Genomic DNA, 19,429 nt, shown 5'->3' with positions numbered 1-19,429 from the left:
CGAGTGTGCCGGCCGCCATGGCGGCGCTCGCAGCCTCGTCCCCTTTCCCGCCGGTTTTTGGTGCCGTACGAAGACGTGAGCTGTAGTTCGGAACTGCTGCAGGAGAGGGCAGTCATGTATTAGCCTTACCCGCTCGGGGAGGTCGTGCTTTTTGGGGTGAATGCTCAAACTTTCGCTGGTTCCACCGCCGGCAGCCGTGGCCGGACGGTTTTCGGAGCCTGGCTGACAAACTGCACACGGCAGCAGGGCGCTTTTGGGACTGATGGTCGTTCATATGCAGTCACTTTTCACTCTGAATTCAAAGCGTTTTACTCTTGAAAAGATCTAGAAATCGGACTTGAATTCCCCTTGAGAGTTGTCGGTACAAATAGCTGGTCGTCTGATGAAGCTGCCTTTTCTTAGTCCCTCTGACACCCTCCCAGCGACTTGAAAATTATTTGCAGAACATTTCCTGAGCAATTTATTTGACTACTTAAAATCGATTTGCAAAGTATTTCCTGGACAATTTATTTTAGATTATGTAACGTTTTTAATCTTGCCTGCTTTAGAGTGGAACATTTGACACTAATTTCTTTAACATTGATCACTGGTAACTCAACAGATCCCTGTAGTTGAGGAAAACGGTCTTTCTCCGTAAGCTGTTGTTTTAGGAGTTTCCAGTAGTTGGTGCATGAGGCTCCAGCGAATCAATTCCAGATTATTTTAGCGTGCCCTGCGTGCTTTGCAAGAAATGGCTTTTGTCTTATGCACCTAATTTGCATATAATTGCTTATTCATAACTTTTTCCTTTCAGTAGTGAAATGCAGAAGATGCCAAACTCTGCCTGGAAGCACCTCACCGTTGAATCTGTGTTTACTTTTTCAGTGCTGAAGATATAGTCGTGAAAGTGCCAGGCAGCCAGCTAACAACAGAGTATTTGGAAGAAAATGGCTTTGCAGAGCCCATCCTCGTCCCAAAGAAGGATGGCCTGGGTTTGTCCGTACCCGCACCCACCTTCTACGTCAGCGATGTTGAAAACTATGTTGGTGGGTATCTGGCAAGCAGGTGGCTTTGTACTGTTTAGAGCTCAGCTGCTTTTTTAAAAAAATGTATGATTTGTTTAAAAAAATGTAAAATTTATTGCAAAATATTATCTATGTCTTGAGCTGTGCTGACTTCAATATTTGTTATGTAGTGGTAGCTTTAATTAGCAATTAATTCACACTCTGTTTTTTGTACCAACTTGTGTATCTTACAGTGAGCCTGAGCCAGACTGCATTGTATTCCATAGCACTGCGTTAAAAGAAACAGTCATAGTAGTATTAAAAAATTGTTTTTTCAGGCCAGGTCTTAATTGATGACTGCCATCTCACTTTGTATTGAAGGAATTACTAGACTGAGACTCCCACTCTGCAAAGGCAGTACATTTTTTAACACTGCTGTCAGTGAGAGCTATTTTCATGGCTGCTGGTCATTTGGATTCCTTTTGGCATCCTCCTGTCTCTAACCTGCGCAGGGTATTGTACTGCATCTTCTCACAAGTCATCACGTCATCCCACCTTGGAAGACATACCTTGGCCAGGAGCCGTGGAAGTGCTCTGAAGTCGCTTGTCTTGTCTCCGCATCCTTCTTCCTTTAGCATGTGTGATCTTGTGTCCTGTCCTCTCTCGCTCCGTCCCTCCTCTGTGTCACTTTCTGTCTGATTCTCTCTCCTTCCAGGCAAGGCATCGTCCTTGTGGAGCCGTGACTCCAGCTCCAGTGTATCTGTCTGCGTTTCATGGTCCCTTTATCTCCTTACATAGTCTCCTAACCGCCCCCTCCTCCTGCACTCTCCTTACCAGGCCATTGACCTGTTCCCCAAACTGCTATCACCAGCCACTGGAGTTCTTGACTGTATCTATTGCTTTTGCAGTGATTGTGTGCAGTGAGATAACTATGAATAAAGGAGAATTCAAGCCCCCTGATTTTATTGTTCTCCCTATCCCGTTGCTTCTACAGGAAACATATTTTCCTTGCCCATCTGCTACACTTAGCAGATTTTCTTGTATGACCTAGGTGCTCCTCATGCATCTGCTGGCTTTCTCTCAGCCTCTAGCTGAAATAACCCACCCTACCAACAAAACAGTTAGTGAAGAGCTGGAGGGAAGAACATGGGTTGTTTAATCTGGAGCTGGCACCAGATTTGAAAGCGAACGGAACAAATACGTGCTGGTCTAACCTCCATGGGGTTAGTTCGCTTGAAACAGGATTTCCCAGGCGGGGATTTATCTCGCTGTTTTGTAGTTTATTATGTTGGACCTAGAATGTCTTCTAGAAACAATCTAAAGTAAGTAGCAGAGGACAAAACACCACAACCGAGACCACCAAATACATTATTACTGTTGATTTTTTTTCCCTCTCCTAAAGTGCAAAAAGCAATGAATGAAACGCTGGGAGAGGAAAAATAAGACCAATTAAAATTAAAGGGAAGAAAGACTGGAGAGATGCTTTTCTTGCAGAAAGGATAAGAGAGTGTGTTTAGAAGTGGGCACTCTTTATAAAGCTCTGACTTTCTCCATGTGTTCTCTGGTGTGCTCAGTGTTAAATTCCACTAATGGACTAATACTGTTAGTATTGACACTGGAGATGTGTATCCAACAAGGTCTGCCAGAGGAAATGTATAAGTACTAGCAGCTTATTCTCTGTACTCTAATACAGAGGGGATGGATTTTTGATTGGTGTAATTTTGGGTAAAATAACAAAGAGTCAATTTTTTTGTGGCACACCTGAAATGTCATGTTAAAAAATGGGAATTTGCCTGCAAAACTCCTCCTCGATTATAGATTTTGTAAGCAAAAATTTAAAATAGAGAATAAGAGAACTTACAATTTTGGAAAATCAGTTTGACAAGATATCCTGTACAGTATTACACTCTGTCTACAATCACGAGACTTCTACAGCGTGGTGGGTAGGGCTTACTCTGTGGATATACAGGTATTTGCATATAATTTTCACCACACAAGTAAAATCCGTAATGAAATTAAAAGATTCAAAATAACATTAATCCTTTAAAGATAAAAACTACAGAAATAATTATGTCAGGGGCATGAATACAAAAGCACCATTTTATGCATATGCATTTTATACATCTATGTATATGTGCATACGTGCATAAACAACAGGGAAGGTACAAAGGCTAAGAAGATCAGAAAATCAAAAGATTGAGATGTTTCTCGAAATGTCAACCCCAAGCATACAAAATGGGGCAAGTGAGGCTGCCCTTCAATCTCTCTTTTTCCTTGAATTAACTTTTAGGACCGGAGCGGAGTGTCGATGTCACCGATGTCACCAAACAGAAAGACTGCAAGATGAAGCTGAAGGAATTTGTGGATTACTACTACAGTACAAACAGGAAAAGGGTCCTCAATGTGACCAACCTGGAGTTCTCGGACACGAGGTAAGAGTCCAGCCTGCTGCACCGCGCAGTGCCCGGGACACATAGCGGGGTTTGGCTGGGAGGGTTTGATCAGCCTCTGCCTTCTCCAGGGGTTCCCTCTTTAGGAGGTACTGCTTTAACCATGGGATAGGGGCTTCTTGTTGCTCTGGCTCTCCGCTGCATCGTCCATATGCGGCCAGTTCAGGCAAAGCACGGAAATGAAAGTGCTGTTTGCTACATGAGGAGAACGGTACCTCGTGGACTAAACAGGCCAGCATTTGGCATGGTAATTCACACCTGCGTATCATCAGCATTCATGTGCCATCAGCCTTCACATATCGGAACAGAACATCTTGGCACCTTTCAGTTCTATTTTAACTCTAGTAGTATAGGTATAGTTAATTCATTGCAACTAGATACTAGTGATTTATAGCTAGAACGGAACTTGATGCTCCAGGAGCAAATTCTCTGCCCTGTCCTGGTAGCGAATGATGACGCAGTATGTTCCTAGTATGATCTCAGCTACTTAGATACAGCTTGACAAATACTGGTAAGACCAAAGAAAGGAGGACAGAGATGACCACAGAGGTGTGATAAAACTGTATGTGGGTTCGTGGGAGAACATGGACATTAGGGGTCTTATTTTTTAACATTCTGTGCTATTTTTCTGGTGAGATGGGAATCCTGATGGATATAAGGCAATGACAGCCCTTCTTCCAGCTTGAGGTGATCCTGAAACATGGTGATGTCCTCGGAGCATTCTTTTTGAAAACGCGTTGTACAGCAGTGAGCATCCTACTTGTATAGCACTGGTTTGAGTGCATCATATATTGCTTACTGCAATCTTCCATTTAAAGTAGCGGAGAGTAAGTAAATAGACGGGGCGTGGCTCTAGGTATAGCGTAACATGTCACTGGCTGTCCTTGAATGAGAGTAAGTTTGAAATTACTATAATCTTGTAATACTATAGCATGCGTTACAGTTTTCGTTTCAGTGCTTTTGCGAGTTAACCTGTCATCTGTATGACAGCAGTTCAGAACTAGAGTGATGCTGACTTCTTGAGGGAAAGTTGTGGGGCGTGACGGTTCAGATTAGCTCTGAATTTGAGGCTGAGGTGCTTTAGTGATGCAGGGAGCCAGAGGTAATGGTGCTGGCTATGTGAATATCACCAAACCTCAATGACAGGAAGCCTACTAGTCTCCTCGTGTTTTATATTACATGTTTTGTATGTAGGGTAATTAGCTGATGTAAATGCCTAGAGTTCAAGTTGCTCCTTTGTGCTTTAAATAGCTGAATTCATCACCTGAGCTGTGCTTTTATTCCGGAAGTAGGCAGATGCATCTATAACGTATTGAACTTCATGCAACTGTGCAGATCATTTTTGCAGTTCTTGTAATCCTTCTGGGTAGCTAGTACTTCTGGAAGGGAAGTGTCAGAGGAGGAAAAGATTCCTTTATATACAAACGCTACACAGAAGATGATGGGTGTCAACATAAAAATAAAGAATGGTTGTTTTGGGGAGCATTCCGTTTTAGCAAGAAGACTTAAAGTAGCCGCAAAAAAGAAGGCTGATGAATAATTACAAGCTCATTTTTTTAAAAGCCATTACCTTTAGCCCTGTAGTTAGTGTTTTAGTAGTGCACACCCATTTCTGCAGAAAGCATCTCTAGTAATTACAGCCTTCAAAGATTACCAGTATCTTCAGCTGAGATTTTTTTAGCTTTCTGCCATTATCCCAGAATAACGGGAGGTCTTTTGTTCTGAAGGACTGCTGGAGCTGTCACTCGTATGCTGCTAATTTAGACATTAACTAGCAAATATTTTATTTCTTAACATACACAGTGACACTTTAATTGAATGCACTGCTCCATCTTTCCCTGCCATTTTAAATGGAGCTATTGTTATCAGTGTTTGACAGTGAGCATAAATGACACATGGGAGCATTTAATTTTAGTTTGAAGTGCAGATACTCTTACTGACGTGATATTTTAGAGCGTCCAGGGTCCAAGAGTGAACCCCTGCAAATATTAGTCCAAATTTTGGACTATTTAAATATAAAATTTAGCACATTCTGGGACAAAACACTTTTAATACCATGCCACTACATCGTCTTAGCTGTGATTTATAGTATATATTACGTATTTAATATAAACATAATATATAAATTATATAAGTATATACAATATGAATATATGCTCAATGTAAATAAATATATTCATTTGGATAAATTATATAAATAAACATTACATATGTTTTATTTTAAATACATTCACATTATCAACCCAAATTAGACTTTTTCCTTCTTCTGAGCTCTTAATGTAATTTAGTCAGTCTAAATAAAAAGATCACTGTGTTTTTCAGCATCAGATCGAGACTTATTTAGTCCTTAAGTATTAATGTTGTTGTTATTAGGATTTTTAATACTAAGCTTAACTTGCAAATTTTTAAGATTTGCCAGACCATTTATGTAAGAGGGCACATGTTTCACTTTCTCTCCTGAAGGGGGCTGGAAAAGTGGCCGTGATAGCGGCGCTATTGATAACTGACCCGACATAGCAAGAGGCAGGGACTGGAAAAATACAAACAGTGTATACTTGACCGTAAATACTGCTACTGAAAGAAGTCAAAGGATCGTTGCTAAGTCATCATACTTAAAAAGCCTTAGTTTTCACAAGTTTTCATGATTTTTCTGGATGAAGAGCAGTTCCACTGACACGTAAGGAGCTGCTTCAGATTGCCATGCGAGCATCAGAGTCGCACTCCGCTTTTTGTTGTATGAGAGTCTGTATGCTCTTTTTTAAAAAGATGCGTGTTTGTTTTCAATTCTCTCTGTAAAGGATGTCCAGTTTTGTAGAGCCTCCAGATATAGTTAAGAAGTTGTCCTGGGTGGAAAACTATTGGCCTGATGATGCTCTTCTGGCTAAACCAAAAGTTACCAAGTACTGCCTGATCTGTGTGAAGGACAGCTACACAGATTTCCACATAGATTCGGGAGGAGCTTCTGCATGGTACCATGTGCTGAAGGTGAGGGGTCATGTTTTTGCGGTGTATCTAGTAACGAACTAAGTTTTACATGCAAATACCATCTTAAAATTCTCTCAAAAATTCAGGTCTCAGGTGTTTTTTCCCCATGGTCCTGTTGTATCCATAAGAAATATGCAGAGCCTTAACTGCTGTAGGTGGGTACGCTCTCAGCAGTGCCAGGGTCTCCTGAGCGAGAAAGCCACTTGGAGGGTGGAAGCTGTTTGTGTGTTTTCACTGTATTTGGATTTTAATATTTGTTTAGTGCCTTCTGCACATACGTCGCCTAAGACCTGAAAGGGTTTTGCAGGATAACGGAATCTGGCACTGTAAACTTTTGGCAACACCAGTCCGGCAAATCTGAGCAAATGCGGTCGGCTAGTGGTTTAATTATTTCAGCCATTCTGTACAAAGATGACGAGTAAATTTTATTTCAATAGTATTAAAATATGTAATGCTGTATATTTCTTCAGATAAATATTTGTGTGTGCGTGTGTGTGTGCATGAATCTGTGCCAGTGCAGCAGTGCTTGGTTTGGCTGCTTGTTACTAACTTTATATCTTCTAATTCAGGGAGAAAAGATATTTTATCTCATCAAACCAGCCTCTGCAAATATTTCTCTTTATGAACGCTGGCAGTCGGCAGCAAACCACAGTGAGATGTTTTTTGCAGACCAAGTAGATAAATGTTACAAATGCACAGTTAAACAAGGACAGACACTCTTCATTCCATCAGGTGAGCACGCTTTTGCAGGTGAGGCTTGCTGCCCGTTTTAGAGCTGCTGAAATAGCATGTCCAAAACATGGGGGAGGGATGTGATTTGACCACTTTCTCTGACAAAGTGTGAAGTCTAATTCTCAGTAGAAGTATAATTTCATGTGCTTACAAAAAAAAAATCAGAACTTTTAATGCTTTCTATCAATATTTTCGCACCCTTTTAAAAATACAACTAGTAGGTACAATGTTCCACTCTTGGTCTAGCTGGGTTGCAGTAACTCATGAATTCTCTCTCTATATCCAACCATGACATAGGTGCTTTTTGCCATCTAACAGAGAATTCACACTGAATTACTTGCTGACCATGACTCCCACAAAATCCTTTTCATGGTCATTGATTCCCTGTGTCACTAAGGAACTATAGGTGCCTGCATGAGTGTGAGTGTGCATTTATGGTTTCACATGAGGCTGAAGACCTGGTGTCACAGATTTTTATGGGTTCCTTGATAGACTTGGGCTTTCATTGCAGGTTAGGCATGGTGGATTTTGTTTTTCTCAGTTCCTGGGATGGTCTTCATAAGGACAGGGAGTTGATCAGCAGATAGCAATAGTGAACTATCAGCAGATAGTTTTAAGTGAACGCAGTTCTACTCCTGCCCCTGTCCTTCACCTTCCTCTCACCATGAGCAATTATTTCCTCATTTGCATTGCTGTTTCCAGCACTCCCTGTTATCTGTTGAAATTGTAATCTCTTTGGGACAGGGATTTTCTCTCCCTCTATGTGCCTTTAAACGATGCACTGCCCACTCGATCCATAATCTGGGTTGAGGCTTCCAGGCGGTGTGAGTAACAGCACTGGTACTTGTGTTTTGGAGGCAGCATCCAGTAGTGCCATTTTTCTGTGTATATTCTTGCACAGAATGTTTACACACTTGAATTTTACTTTGACTGTAAAAAGTGGAAAGTAGGTATTTCTCTCATGACCATATGTGGAGCAGATGGTGGAATAAACACCGAGCAATTTATAGAGATTCACTAATTTAAGTAGATTTTTGTATGAAAATAAGTGTTTGGAAAACACCTGTTCCTGGCACTACAATAAAGTCAGCGTCAGGAGCTGTCACAGATTTTTATGGGTGATGTGAAAGCAGCTACCATTCTGTAGCTGCTGCTGCTTTTCACGGTAACAAGAAAGTAACGTCAGTGTGAGCAGTATGGCCCCTTTCACCGTCGGCCACTGTTGAAGGTAGTCCTGGGACTGGGGGCCCAGGGGGCATAGCACCTTCCTGGGCTGGGCCTTTGTTGTGCAAAACGAACAAGGGGCCAGATGCAACTTTGTTCAAAGCATATGCGGTTCTGGTCCTGACTTGGACTGAAGAGCTGTATCGGTACCTAGGAAGTAAGTTGCTAAGTGAAGTGTAAAAATCATGTTGTGAATAAAGTCTTTGTTACTGTGATTCCAGTTTTTATCCTCAGGACTCTTCTCTTTCTCTTTTAGGTTGGATTTATGCAACTCTAACACCTGTAGACTGCCTGGCCTTTGCAGGACATTTTCTACATAGTTTAAGTGTTGAAATGCAGATGAGGTAATCTGTCTTCAAATCTAAAGTTAGGTAGAGGCTCAGTTTTTAGTAAATTGGCCATCCTCTCTCCTGTTAATTAGCCTACATTTGCAGTAATGTTGATGTAGCTCTATTGGGCAATTTTGGAAAGTGTACCCACGTTTGTCCCCTTTGACCGTGTTCTCCCGTGCTGAGTTATTCCAAGCTGTCTTTACACCTATTGCATAGCGCGTGGAAGGATATGTGAGGTGCTTGGATTGACGTGGCCAAGTCCTGAAGGAAGAACTGTTAAAAACCGTCAGGAGTTTTACCCTAGAACATGCCGTTTGCCTTCTGGATAAGCCCCCACCTGCTCAGCTGGGTTCTTTGCCCAGTGAAAGACAATATAAGTAGTTCTTTACTGATGCTGGACAAATAATGCGATAAAACTGTCTTACATCTGTATCGCACGGTTTCTTACTAGCATTATTTTTATGTTTTGCTTTTGGTCTGAATACAAGGTAGCAGCACAAAGAAATGAAGCACTGCAAAATGAACCTCGGGTATTTATGAGCAGTGCTTGTCACTGTGCGACATACTTGTGACCCGCTATGCTTTAAGTTCATGTGGCTTCGTATTGCAGGGCATATGAAGTAGAAAGACGATTGAAAATTGTCAGTCTGACCCAGTTTCCAAACTTCGAAACAGCATGTTGGTATATGGGAAAGCATCTACTAGAGACATTCAAAGGTAAAACTGCATTTCTTTGCCTGCCTTAATTGCTTAGCTTTGGGGGCCTGAAAATAGTTACTCTTAATTTCTGCTGATGCGTTACGTAGAACATGAACAGGTGGCCAAAATCAGTCTTGTTAGTATTTGAAAACTACTTTTAACATACCAGCAGAACATGCTGGTCTCGTCCAGCTCTCCCCTTAATATCCTGCCATCTTGCTCGAGGAAGGACCTTAACTGTCCCTCTTACCTATGCCTAAGGCAAGGTTTCATCTTATTTATAAAATGTATTCAAGTTGCCTCAGAGGCAAATAACGTTGTAACTTCTTTTTTTAGTTTTTAGTTGCCTGTCAAGTCTGGATTCATTCCCTGTTTTAGCCTAGTGAACTACACGCTCTGTCAGCCCAAGGCATAGGGTAGCACTTCCTTCTCCCATCATTCTGCTGATACCGGTTGAAGTACGTGGGCAGGTCGCATATACACGGGGCCACAGGAACATCAGAGATGTGGCCAGCAGGAGCACTGAGAATTAAAGCAAAGTTTTCTGTGAAACTCAAAATCTTCCCGATCAGATTCCTTCAGAGTTGATCCAAACATCCATGCGTGTATGTATGTTCTTCACAGATTCGGTCTCACTTTGCTCTTTGCCTCTATTTCTCTTACTACAGAACATTTCTAGAGAAACCCGCCAGATCCTTTCATAACGAGAAAATTTGTGTCTAATTAATAAGCAAGGTGAGGGGTCCCTCTGAAGGGACCTGGTCGCCTGGAAGGGGGCCCCCTTGCGACCGACTCTGAACAAAAGCTGGAATGAGGGGAAAAGTTTAGGCAAACTTGAACTCATGCAGGAGTGAAACTCTTTGCCCAGTATAACCTTTGTTTCCACGTATTGGTACTTGCTTTTTCAGTCAGAATAAAAGAACCGCTGACGGTGCCTTTTTATTCCCACAGCCTAGGATGTATGAACATGGAAGCTAGCTTGAGTATGGGACCAAGAAAGGAACCGGAAGGATTGCCAGTGTAGACATAACTTACAGGAGCACAGTGTAGGAAGGCTGAGTTGGATTTATGACACAGTAAATATACTCCTTATTACCGTCAAGTTATAATAGGGATTCATTTGTGGTGACCAGCTTTCAAAGAGTTAACTTTCACAGTTAAACTTTTTCAAATTAAAGACTTTATGTGAAGCAACTTCAGCTAGCAGTGTTTGAATGGCATTGTTTTTTTCCTGTACTTAGGTTTGCATAAAGCTGGGCAACAACCTCCTGCTCATTTACTCCAAGGAGCAAAAATTCTCAATGGTGCTTTCAGGTCATGGACTAAAAAACAGGTAGGAGAAGCAGCCTGGCTTAATATTGTGTGTTCCTCAGGTTTGTCAGTCACTGGAACAGAGAGCAAATGCTAGAACAAATAATATCTCCATAGCAAAACCGCTAATTCTAAAATCCCAAAGAGAAAGGACTGGGAGAACGGGGAAGGAGGGCAATAGCTGGGATTTCATAGTGCCGCATGAGGAGTCAGCAGAAAAAAAGGTACCACCGGAGGTTTAAAAAAGCCAATGCTGCACGTGGCCAAAAGGATACTGAATGAATGTTCTCCCTGACTCTGAGCATTTTCATGTGCCAAATCAATTAAGCAGAGGTTGTGTATGCGAGCGAGGCCTAGAACAACGCCTGCGTTTTTGTGTGCACAAGGTGCCCAGTTCCTGCAAATCAACACATTAATTGAGCTAGGAAATACATATTGGTTGGAGAGAAGGCTTAAAGGGGTTTGCAGCCTGAGTTTCCTGCTGCAGTCATTTCAGAAGTGTTATTCTTGCTGTGTTGCTCCTAAAGTTCTGGGGAATTGGCGGCAGGAGACAGGCCATTCAATCATAGAACGTGAACAGGGGAACTAGCAGCTTTAGGATTTTCAGACATTTTAAGAAGGGATGAGCAGGTGAGTACATAATGTTGCACACAGTGAGGTCAGTTAGGTGGCTGTCCCAGATTTAAATGTAGTCAGAGACTTGGCTGCTCCTTACTGCAAAAAGCCGGTGCTTGAGCCTGAATTCGGAATTGCTCCCTGGTTTCCTGCAGAAGGACTGACTGGTGTGGAAGCTCTCTTCTCCATGTCACCCTGTTTATTTTTCCACTTGCCATGCAGATGAGAAGTGGTGAGTCAAAGGAAGTGACTGTGTTGGCGTTTAGGTAAAGTTGAACTTTGAATATTATAACGTGACACGTGACTGCAAATGTTGTTAGTCCTGTCAGGGAGCTCCCGGAGCACTCTGCTGACAAGGTATATGCCTGTCACACTCATTGAAGACACCGGCTAAGACAATCTCTCCTTGTAGATGTAGAAATTTCTCACAGAATCTCATATAAGGGGGTGAGCAAAGTGATGTTACAGTTGCGAAAATGCAATAATACCTGGAAAAGACTATTGACTTTGTTATTCTCTCAGGACAACTATTTACAGTAACATCCAGAAGGGGGAAAAAGTACATTTTTTCCTTATTTGGACTAGTGATGCAGTCAGTATTGATTTCAGTACGTAGGAGAAATATCGATGTGTCACTTGATGAGGGTTTTTTTTATATTTTTGCAAAAAACCATGCACAGAAACAGCAGTCTGGCTTTGTTCTGTTTTAGGCTTTAGCAGAGCATGAAGATGAACTACCAGAAAACTTCAAACCAGCACAACTTATCAAGGACCTTGCCAAAGAAATAAGATTAAGTGAGGTCTGTGCTCTTTTCATAATATTAACTATATTGTGGGTGGTTTAAAATGGATGACTTGAAATAAATGAATCTTTTTTTCCCCACTCTCTTCATTAAAAGAATTAATGTGAGGTTTCGCAGCAGGGGGACTGCTCAGGACTCTTGTCTGTGGCTGACTCGCCACATATTCTGGGCTCCTGTTTGCTTTCTCCTCGGCTTTACGCTGTGTCTGCCTGTCCTTCACCCTTCCTCCTCCACCTTCTCCTAGGCGGACTGGCCACACTCCCCTCTCCATCCTTATTTTCTCTTTCACTTCAGCAACCCCCGACCCAAAAATGTGATAGAACTCAAAGAACACTGTTGCCATCCCCGTGATTCATGCTCCCTATGTAGTATCTCATTTTCCTTATGTTCATGGGTCTTGTCTGTGACATTGTCTGAGCTTGGGACTATTATTCTGTACATTGTCCCAATAGGAAGCTTTGCTCTTGGCTGGCTTCTAGGCAGAGTTACTATAGCAAATGCGATAATAATTATACTGCCTCCCCCCCCCCAAAAAAAAAAAGGAGGTTGCATGGAGGTGTCATCCATTAAGTCTGGTGTCATATTCTACTTAGTGGAAATGTGTGACAGTGCAAGGTGACAATAGCTAGTTCGGTTGTTTTAAGAAGACATTGTACTACATTCCACCCCTTTTCTAACTATATCCAAAGACCTCAAAATTGAAATCTGTCTTGTCCTTTTATCCTCTTTGATGTAGTATATAAGTTTTCTGATTGTCAGAATGGCAAGTTAAGCACAAAATAATTTCTTTTTAATTAGTCAGGCAGTGTTAATTTTAATTGGGCAGCTATTTTACTGCTTATTTTTCCTGAGGGCATGAAACATGATTCTGCTACCTTTATCGTATCTGTATTATATGCAAATGGTTTGTGCTCAAGCTGATTAGCATTTTAAACAAAAGACTGTTCATTGTATACGTTTGTTTGTATGGGCAGCCCATTTAACAGTCCCACCTGATGACATAACCCGGTGAGAGTTACATTCCTTACCAAGCCGCTGGAGTGTCTCCAGGCCAAACTTGTGCTTGAGCAACGTGGGGGCGGGAGTTAGGGGTGAGCAGAGCGTCACTGCGGCATGGGCCGTGGTCTTCGTTCCCTGGCCAGCCTGACCTGTGAATGCAGTTACCCCTTTGTTGAAGGGGGGGGATCTTTGGGGTTTGTTTCCCCAAGGAAGGGAGGGTGCGGGGGAATATCTAACGTGGGACAAGCGGGTCTGAATGCCTTCCCGTTTTGTGCTGAACTACAGAATGCTTCGAAAGCCAGCAAAGCAGACACGAGTGCCAACACAAATGCCGAGGAGATCTGTCCTGTGGAGAAGGAGGAGGCACCATCGCCCGTCCAAGTGACGCCTCCGCCCCCACCGGTAGAAAAGATCCCTAAAAAAAAGACTCCCAAAACTGTGAAAACCCCCAAACAGCTCAAGCCATCCAAACCCCCCAAACCTCCCAAGCCACCCAAACCCCCTAAGCCTCCCAAAACACCAAAAGTTAAGGGAGAAGGAAAAAAGAAAGGAAAGAAGGCAAAAGAGAGCCCGCCGCCAGCCATCCCAAATCTCGACTTGCTGGAGGCACACACAAAGGAGGCTTTGACAAAGATCGAGACGCCAAAGAAGGGGAAGGTGGGTCGTATTTTAACCTCTCCCTCTTCTCTCGTCATAATAGGGATAAAATCACTCCTTAGGTCACATGAAAAAGATAATTTAAGCAACACAGTGTAAAACCCTGTCTCCACTGAGGTAAATGAAAGTTTTGTAAATGCTAGCTTATTTTTTACCTGACTGTTCAATTTGATTTGACTGTTTGCTCGGTTATTCATTTGATACGGAGCCTCCAAGAAACCTATTGAAACTCCTGCCAGTTCCCTGCCCAAACTGACGCAGGATGAAAATTAAAAGACATTTTTAATGGCCTTTTTTTGTCCCTTGAACGATTATATTCTTATTTCAAGCGTTACTAGCACTCTTGTGTGCATTTCCATAATCGGTTATCGAAGATGAAGGAACTAATTTCTAAAGCATCTTATTTGCATGAGATTTTGCTCTAGAATGAGTGAATGAAGATAAAACAATAGTTTACTTCCATTTTTGCCCACGTCGGAAAAGTTTCATTTTGATGTCCTTTAATTCAACATGAATTTTGCTGCTGACTTCAGTAGGGGCCAGGATTTCATTGAGGCACTGACAGAGTACAGTGTTTGTTATTGTCAGTATTGTACACTGTTTGTTAAGAAGTATCCATAAGTCTTTTCTAAAATGCTTCTGAATTTCCTAGCAGTTTGTATGCAGTTTGCGAAACCTGTCCACGGAGCAATAGGCAGGGGGATTAGTATGTTTTTACAGTAATCTTGTATGTTGGTATACCAAGGAGAAATGCAGCTAGTCTTCTGCACTCTCTGAAGCAGCAATATTTGATTGAATCTCATAAATAGGCAGGGGGATTAGTATGTTTTTACGGTAATCTTGCATGTTGGTATATCAGGGAGGAAATGCAGCTAGTCTTCTGCGCTCTCTGAAGCAGCAATATTTGATTGGATCTCATATTTGCGTTCAAGAAGAAGAAATCAGAAGAGGAGTTTTCAAAAATAGATCGTGTTACGTTGCAGACATGTTGCTGTAACATCCTCATTAAGAGTACATGCTGACTTTTTCCCCAGGCTGCAAAGAATGTTTTAAGTGTTCCCAATAAGGAAACTGCTAGCAAGCAGAATGAGGTGGAGAAATTGGAAGTTCGAGAGCAAAATAAAAGCAAAACAGAAGCCAAATGGAAATATAAGGTAATGTCTCCCGTTCAATTCTGCTGCTGATTCTGCCACATAGTGATAAGTCAAGGGTGGAGAAATGTTCATAGGCCCACCTAAGCAGAGAGTGCAAGGCACCAACTTTCAGTTCCCAAAGAAAAAAATTTGAGCAGAAAATAATCAAGTAATCACTGATAAAAGAGGGGGGGCAGATTCTTCAAAAGCGTATGTCGAATTGTCCATCTTCATCCTTGTTGAAGCCAGTGGGAACACCGTTAATAGTGAGATTTTTCAGTGCTGATCTCTTTTGTGAGTCTTACTTTAACATAGCCGTACTACTTTAAGTCTGGAGTAGTTCCAGAGAAATCAATAACTAATGATGGCATAAAAGTAGAGTTAATGAAATCTGAATTACGCCACATGAATTAAAACCTTGCCTTCCTGGAGGGCTAATGTAGGGTGAGTAAAATTCATTCATAGAATAATACTTTTTTTCTCCAGGTACCATTTAAAACAAGGTGACGCTAGGCTTTCTCACAGAAACAGCTGTCTGAATTGTGCCTGCTTTGTGAACTTCTAATGACAAAGGTGCAAACAAATTCCCCAAACAAAACAAAAGTACATGCTTTTTCACATGTGGAAACTACACAGAATCATGAACCATTAACATTAGAGACATCTGAATTTTTTGTGTTAAAAAAAGTCACGGTTAATGTGATTAGATCAATATGTACCAATTAATTCCGCAGCCAGTACAGCTTAGGAAAGTATTAAGGCGATGCTTAAAAAATAATCAAAGGCTTCCTTTGCAGTGAATGACTTTGATATAAATTATTATATTCATAATTCAAGCTCTTCTGAAGGTGTGAAAGAAGCAAGTGGAGCCTGGGAATAAAATGCAGTCGTATTTGTGAGGTTACAGGCGCTGTGCTAGATTCTGTCCGTAGCCACACAGGCACGACGCTGATGAGCAGCGTGCTTAGCCTGTGCTCTGATTCACAAAATGTGTGTTTAGTATTTTACATCAGTCTGTACCAATTGTAAGAAAGCAATATTGAAATTTGGCATCATGTGTGTGGCGGGCATTGCTTAAACCGGTGCTGAAGTGCGTCTTGAACGGGGACAAGTCCCTGAACTAAAACCCATGTAGTCTAAGGAAGAGTATAATCCTCTATTACTTACCACATTTGGGGAAACATATTTTTCTCTGGATGGATTCTCTGAGGTTACCTAGGAATCTGAAATATCAACAACTCATTGTTGATCAATTAGTTGATCAACAATGTATGATCAATTAGTTGATCATTCAACTAATTTTATTGTTTTGTTTTGGGTCTTTTGCTTTTCAGAACAGTAAACCTGATTCACTTCTAAAAATGGAAGAGGAACACAAATCGGAAAAGACGCCTTTATCAGGAAATAGGGACAACAAATTTACATTCTCTTTCTCTAATAAGAAGTTGCTTGGGTAAGTAAAAGTATGACAATACACGTCAATTAAAAAAAGCAAATTAAAAAGTCTTGTCATTATTTATGGTTTTTTATACGAGAAGGTGAAAATCTGCCTTTCTGGTCAATGTAGAAAATACACTTAGGCAAAAAGTTCTTTGCTCTAGGACTTGATTTTACCTAGAACCCAGCATAGTTGGCCATAACAGCAACGACCTATCTTTGAGGCTGGTAGTTTGCTTGAGGACAGTGTCTTCAGTATTCAGGTAGTGTCTTATGTCCTGGCACTTTAGGTTCTTACTAGCTGAGTTACATTAAGTGGGTTTTGTTCAGATCCTCCTCAGGGTACATTTTTAAGAAACTGTTAAATGAACTCTGCATACCAAAATTCCATGCTGCATGTGCATTATGCATATCACAATATACCTTGGGACAGCTTTAAATAATATAGTGTTTATTTGAAGCCAGTCAAGGCTACTCTAGTCGGCATCATATTTTGAGATATAAATTGCAGGTACAGAAATGTGTTTGTAAAATTATTTGAATTGCTGTGGCACCTCTGAAGGTATTCAAGTTGACTGAGATTTCTACATAAAGATACTTACTGTCTTCCTCTTTGTCAATTCGCAAAATGTTTTCCAATCAGAGTATTGTTACTGATTAGTAATTTTTTTTTTTTTTCAGTTCAAAGGGAGTCAAAACCCAGCTGAATACTAGTGTGTTTGGGTCACTGCAGAATTTTAAAGAAGATAAAGCAAAACCTGTACGAGATGAATATGAATATGTGTCAGATGATGGTGAACTAAAAATCGACGAGTTTCCGATCAGAAGGAAGAAAAACACTACAAAAAGAGAACTGCCCTGTAAGAATATTTCCTGTTTTCTCTGTATCTCCACAACAAAGTCTTATGTGTTGATTGTCCAAAATTAGTCTCTAAAACCTATGTGATTTGTAATAAAGCAAGCCATGTCTTAACTGTCAGTCAAATATAAGTGGATTGAATTACTTTAGAAGTTATGGCTTAGGAGTGCTATCGTTTGAAGGGAAAAGAACCATGACTTTGTTTTTCTTTTTTTTTTTAAATGCAGTTTTATCGGATAAAAAAGACACTCTGCAGCACACTCCTGTTAAGAAGCCAAAGGTGGAATCGGTATCATACAAGGTATGGTTATTATTGTACCCATCACAGGGAAGCACCCACTGTATGCCTCTAACAGTGTGTGGGGCAGTACTGTAAAGGCAGTAGCAAAGCCTTCTTACAGGCTGCTGTCACATCCTCTCCTTCGTTCTGCAGTCACAGTCTGCCCAGAATAGGCAGCATTCAGACATTGCCAGGACTGAGCATCATTTGGTGCTGTGGCTTGAACTGCTTGTACATGATCAGGCCTGGTGGGAAGCGTGCGTGGGGACCGTGACAGTTGTATCGCAACACAAGAACGGGAGCAAACCCTAAGAAGGAATGGGAAGGGTCAGAAGGAGTTGTCTGTCGTACCTGGCTTGATGTTACATTGCTGACAGCCACACGGGTCTGTCCCAAGCTGTGCTCCCAACCTGTGTCTGTCCTCCCACTTCCATGTGCTTTGAATGCTGGTCGTTAAATTTCCGTGTTCATGTCTGGCAGATGAAACTCGGAGTAATGCTAATACAATTGAACTCGTGTCGTTTGGCGTTTCACGTTACTAGAAGCCCTTAATACCTATTATGTAGCAATTAAAGGTTTTGTTTGCTATCACTTAGCAGAGTCTCCCTCTGCCCATTGTGGGCTTACATCTAGAATGCCCTTGACTCAGCGTGATACTTTAGCATGTCCCTAACTTCAGGCAGTGTCAATGTGCCTGTTGATAGCTTACCGTCAGGAAGCTTAACAGCACAGGCGTAAGTTTGCTCTGTGTCAGCATTGGAGCTCAATGCTGGAAATTAAATTACATTAAATGACATCATTAAAATTAAATGTTTTGCCCAGCTGTGGTTAATACAAATTCATATTATAATGTCTGCATAAGTCAGAAAAAGCAAAATAGCTTGTTAACACAGAACTGTAGGTGACTTTCAGTTTTGGGCCCCTCTTGGAGGTCTCTTCCAACCTTAATGATTCTATGATTCTATGAAATGTTTGGCCCTAAGAACTAAGGAATCCTTTTCATCCTGGTTTGGCTCAGGGATATTCAAGAGCAAGTCCAGACCTCCTTGCTGGAGTCAGTAGTTGACGTCTGGAGACCGGTGCACAGAGAACAGGGAAAAACATGCTGGTATCTCACTGCGCAGCAGCTTAAGGAGGGAGGCCAGTTCCTGGAAAGAACAGTGATTGGCAGTCTAAGCAATAAGGGCTGGGACTTTAGAGGCCTGAAAGCAGGGCAGGAACGGGGGAAAAAAGTTGTTCTATTATATTTGACTACAGTGCATAGAGATAGCAGCCCCAGAAAGATAGTTAGATGCAGATAGCTTCCTTCTGTGGCCTCAGATGCCACTGCTTATATGTGTCTATCCCATTCCTCTGGCAGATCCTCCTGTTCTCTTGCAGTAGGGATGGCAGAAGTGGGTCTGTCCCTGTGTCTGAATTGGCAATGTTAACAGTCTTGCCAGATACAGACCTGTGCCCTGATGCATATCTGGGCTGACAGAGATATGGCCAAACATTCACTTCTTTTGCTGCGTGGGTCATGGTCTCAAGAACAGGAGCAGGGGCTGAGAAGGCAACGCAGCACCTGGAAGCACCACTGTTACAGTGGTTCGATCCCATGCGCAGGATCAGATCTCAAAGCTGGCTCTCCAGGGTTGGAAAGGGAAAGAAAAACCTACCATGCCTCCAGGCTGCAAGGAAACTGATCTTTACTGTGTACCTGGCTTGGTTTGTTTGTTTATTTTCTTTAACGAAAGCAAATTACAAGTGCTAGCCCCGTGTCTCTGGAGGAGCAGGAGGCTGCAGAAATGATTGTGCTGTTCTTGTTGACTAACTCAGTGAGTTTCCACTTTTTTGAGCCTTTTCCTTGTTTTTGCAGAGCGATGACTCATCAGATGAAGATCTGCTTCACATTGACACAGAGGCAAAGCCAGGGCGCAATTCCAAAGTA

General features: G+C 41.7%; 1 protein-coding gene across 1 annotated transcript in view; it reads left to right on the top strand.

Moving 5' to 3' along the window:
• Positions 1-19,429, top strand: part of PHF2 (PHD finger protein 2) — a 95,418-nt gene that overhangs the window by 63,025 nt on the left and 12,964 nt on the right. The window contains 14 exon segments of the mRNA XM_009332583.1: positions 865-1,025; positions 3,274-3,415; positions 6,232-6,418; positions 6,988-7,150; positions 8,631-8,718; positions 9,317-9,423; positions 10,647-10,738; positions 12,042-12,131; positions 13,419-13,790; positions 14,825-14,944; positions 16,258-16,376; positions 17,042-17,220; positions 17,447-17,520; positions 19,358-19,428. Of these exon segments, the coding sequence (XP_009330858.1) occupies positions 865-1,025; positions 3,274-3,415; positions 6,232-6,418; positions 6,988-7,150; positions 8,631-8,718; positions 9,317-9,423; positions 10,647-10,738; positions 12,042-12,131; positions 13,419-13,790; positions 14,825-14,944; positions 16,258-16,376; positions 17,042-17,220; positions 17,447-17,520; positions 19,358-19,428 (1,965 nt within the window).

The sequence above is a fragment of the Pygoscelis adeliae genome, unplaced genomic scaffold (genome assembly GCF_000699105.1).
Source record: "Pygoscelis adeliae isolate BGI_AS28 unplaced genomic scaffold, ASM69910v1 Scaffold349, whole genome shotgun sequence".
In the NCBI taxonomy this organism is placed as follows: Eukaryota; Metazoa; Chordata; class Aves; order Sphenisciformes; family Spheniscidae; genus Pygoscelis; species Pygoscelis adeliae.
This window is presented reverse-complemented; position numbering and strand designations above follow the sequence as displayed.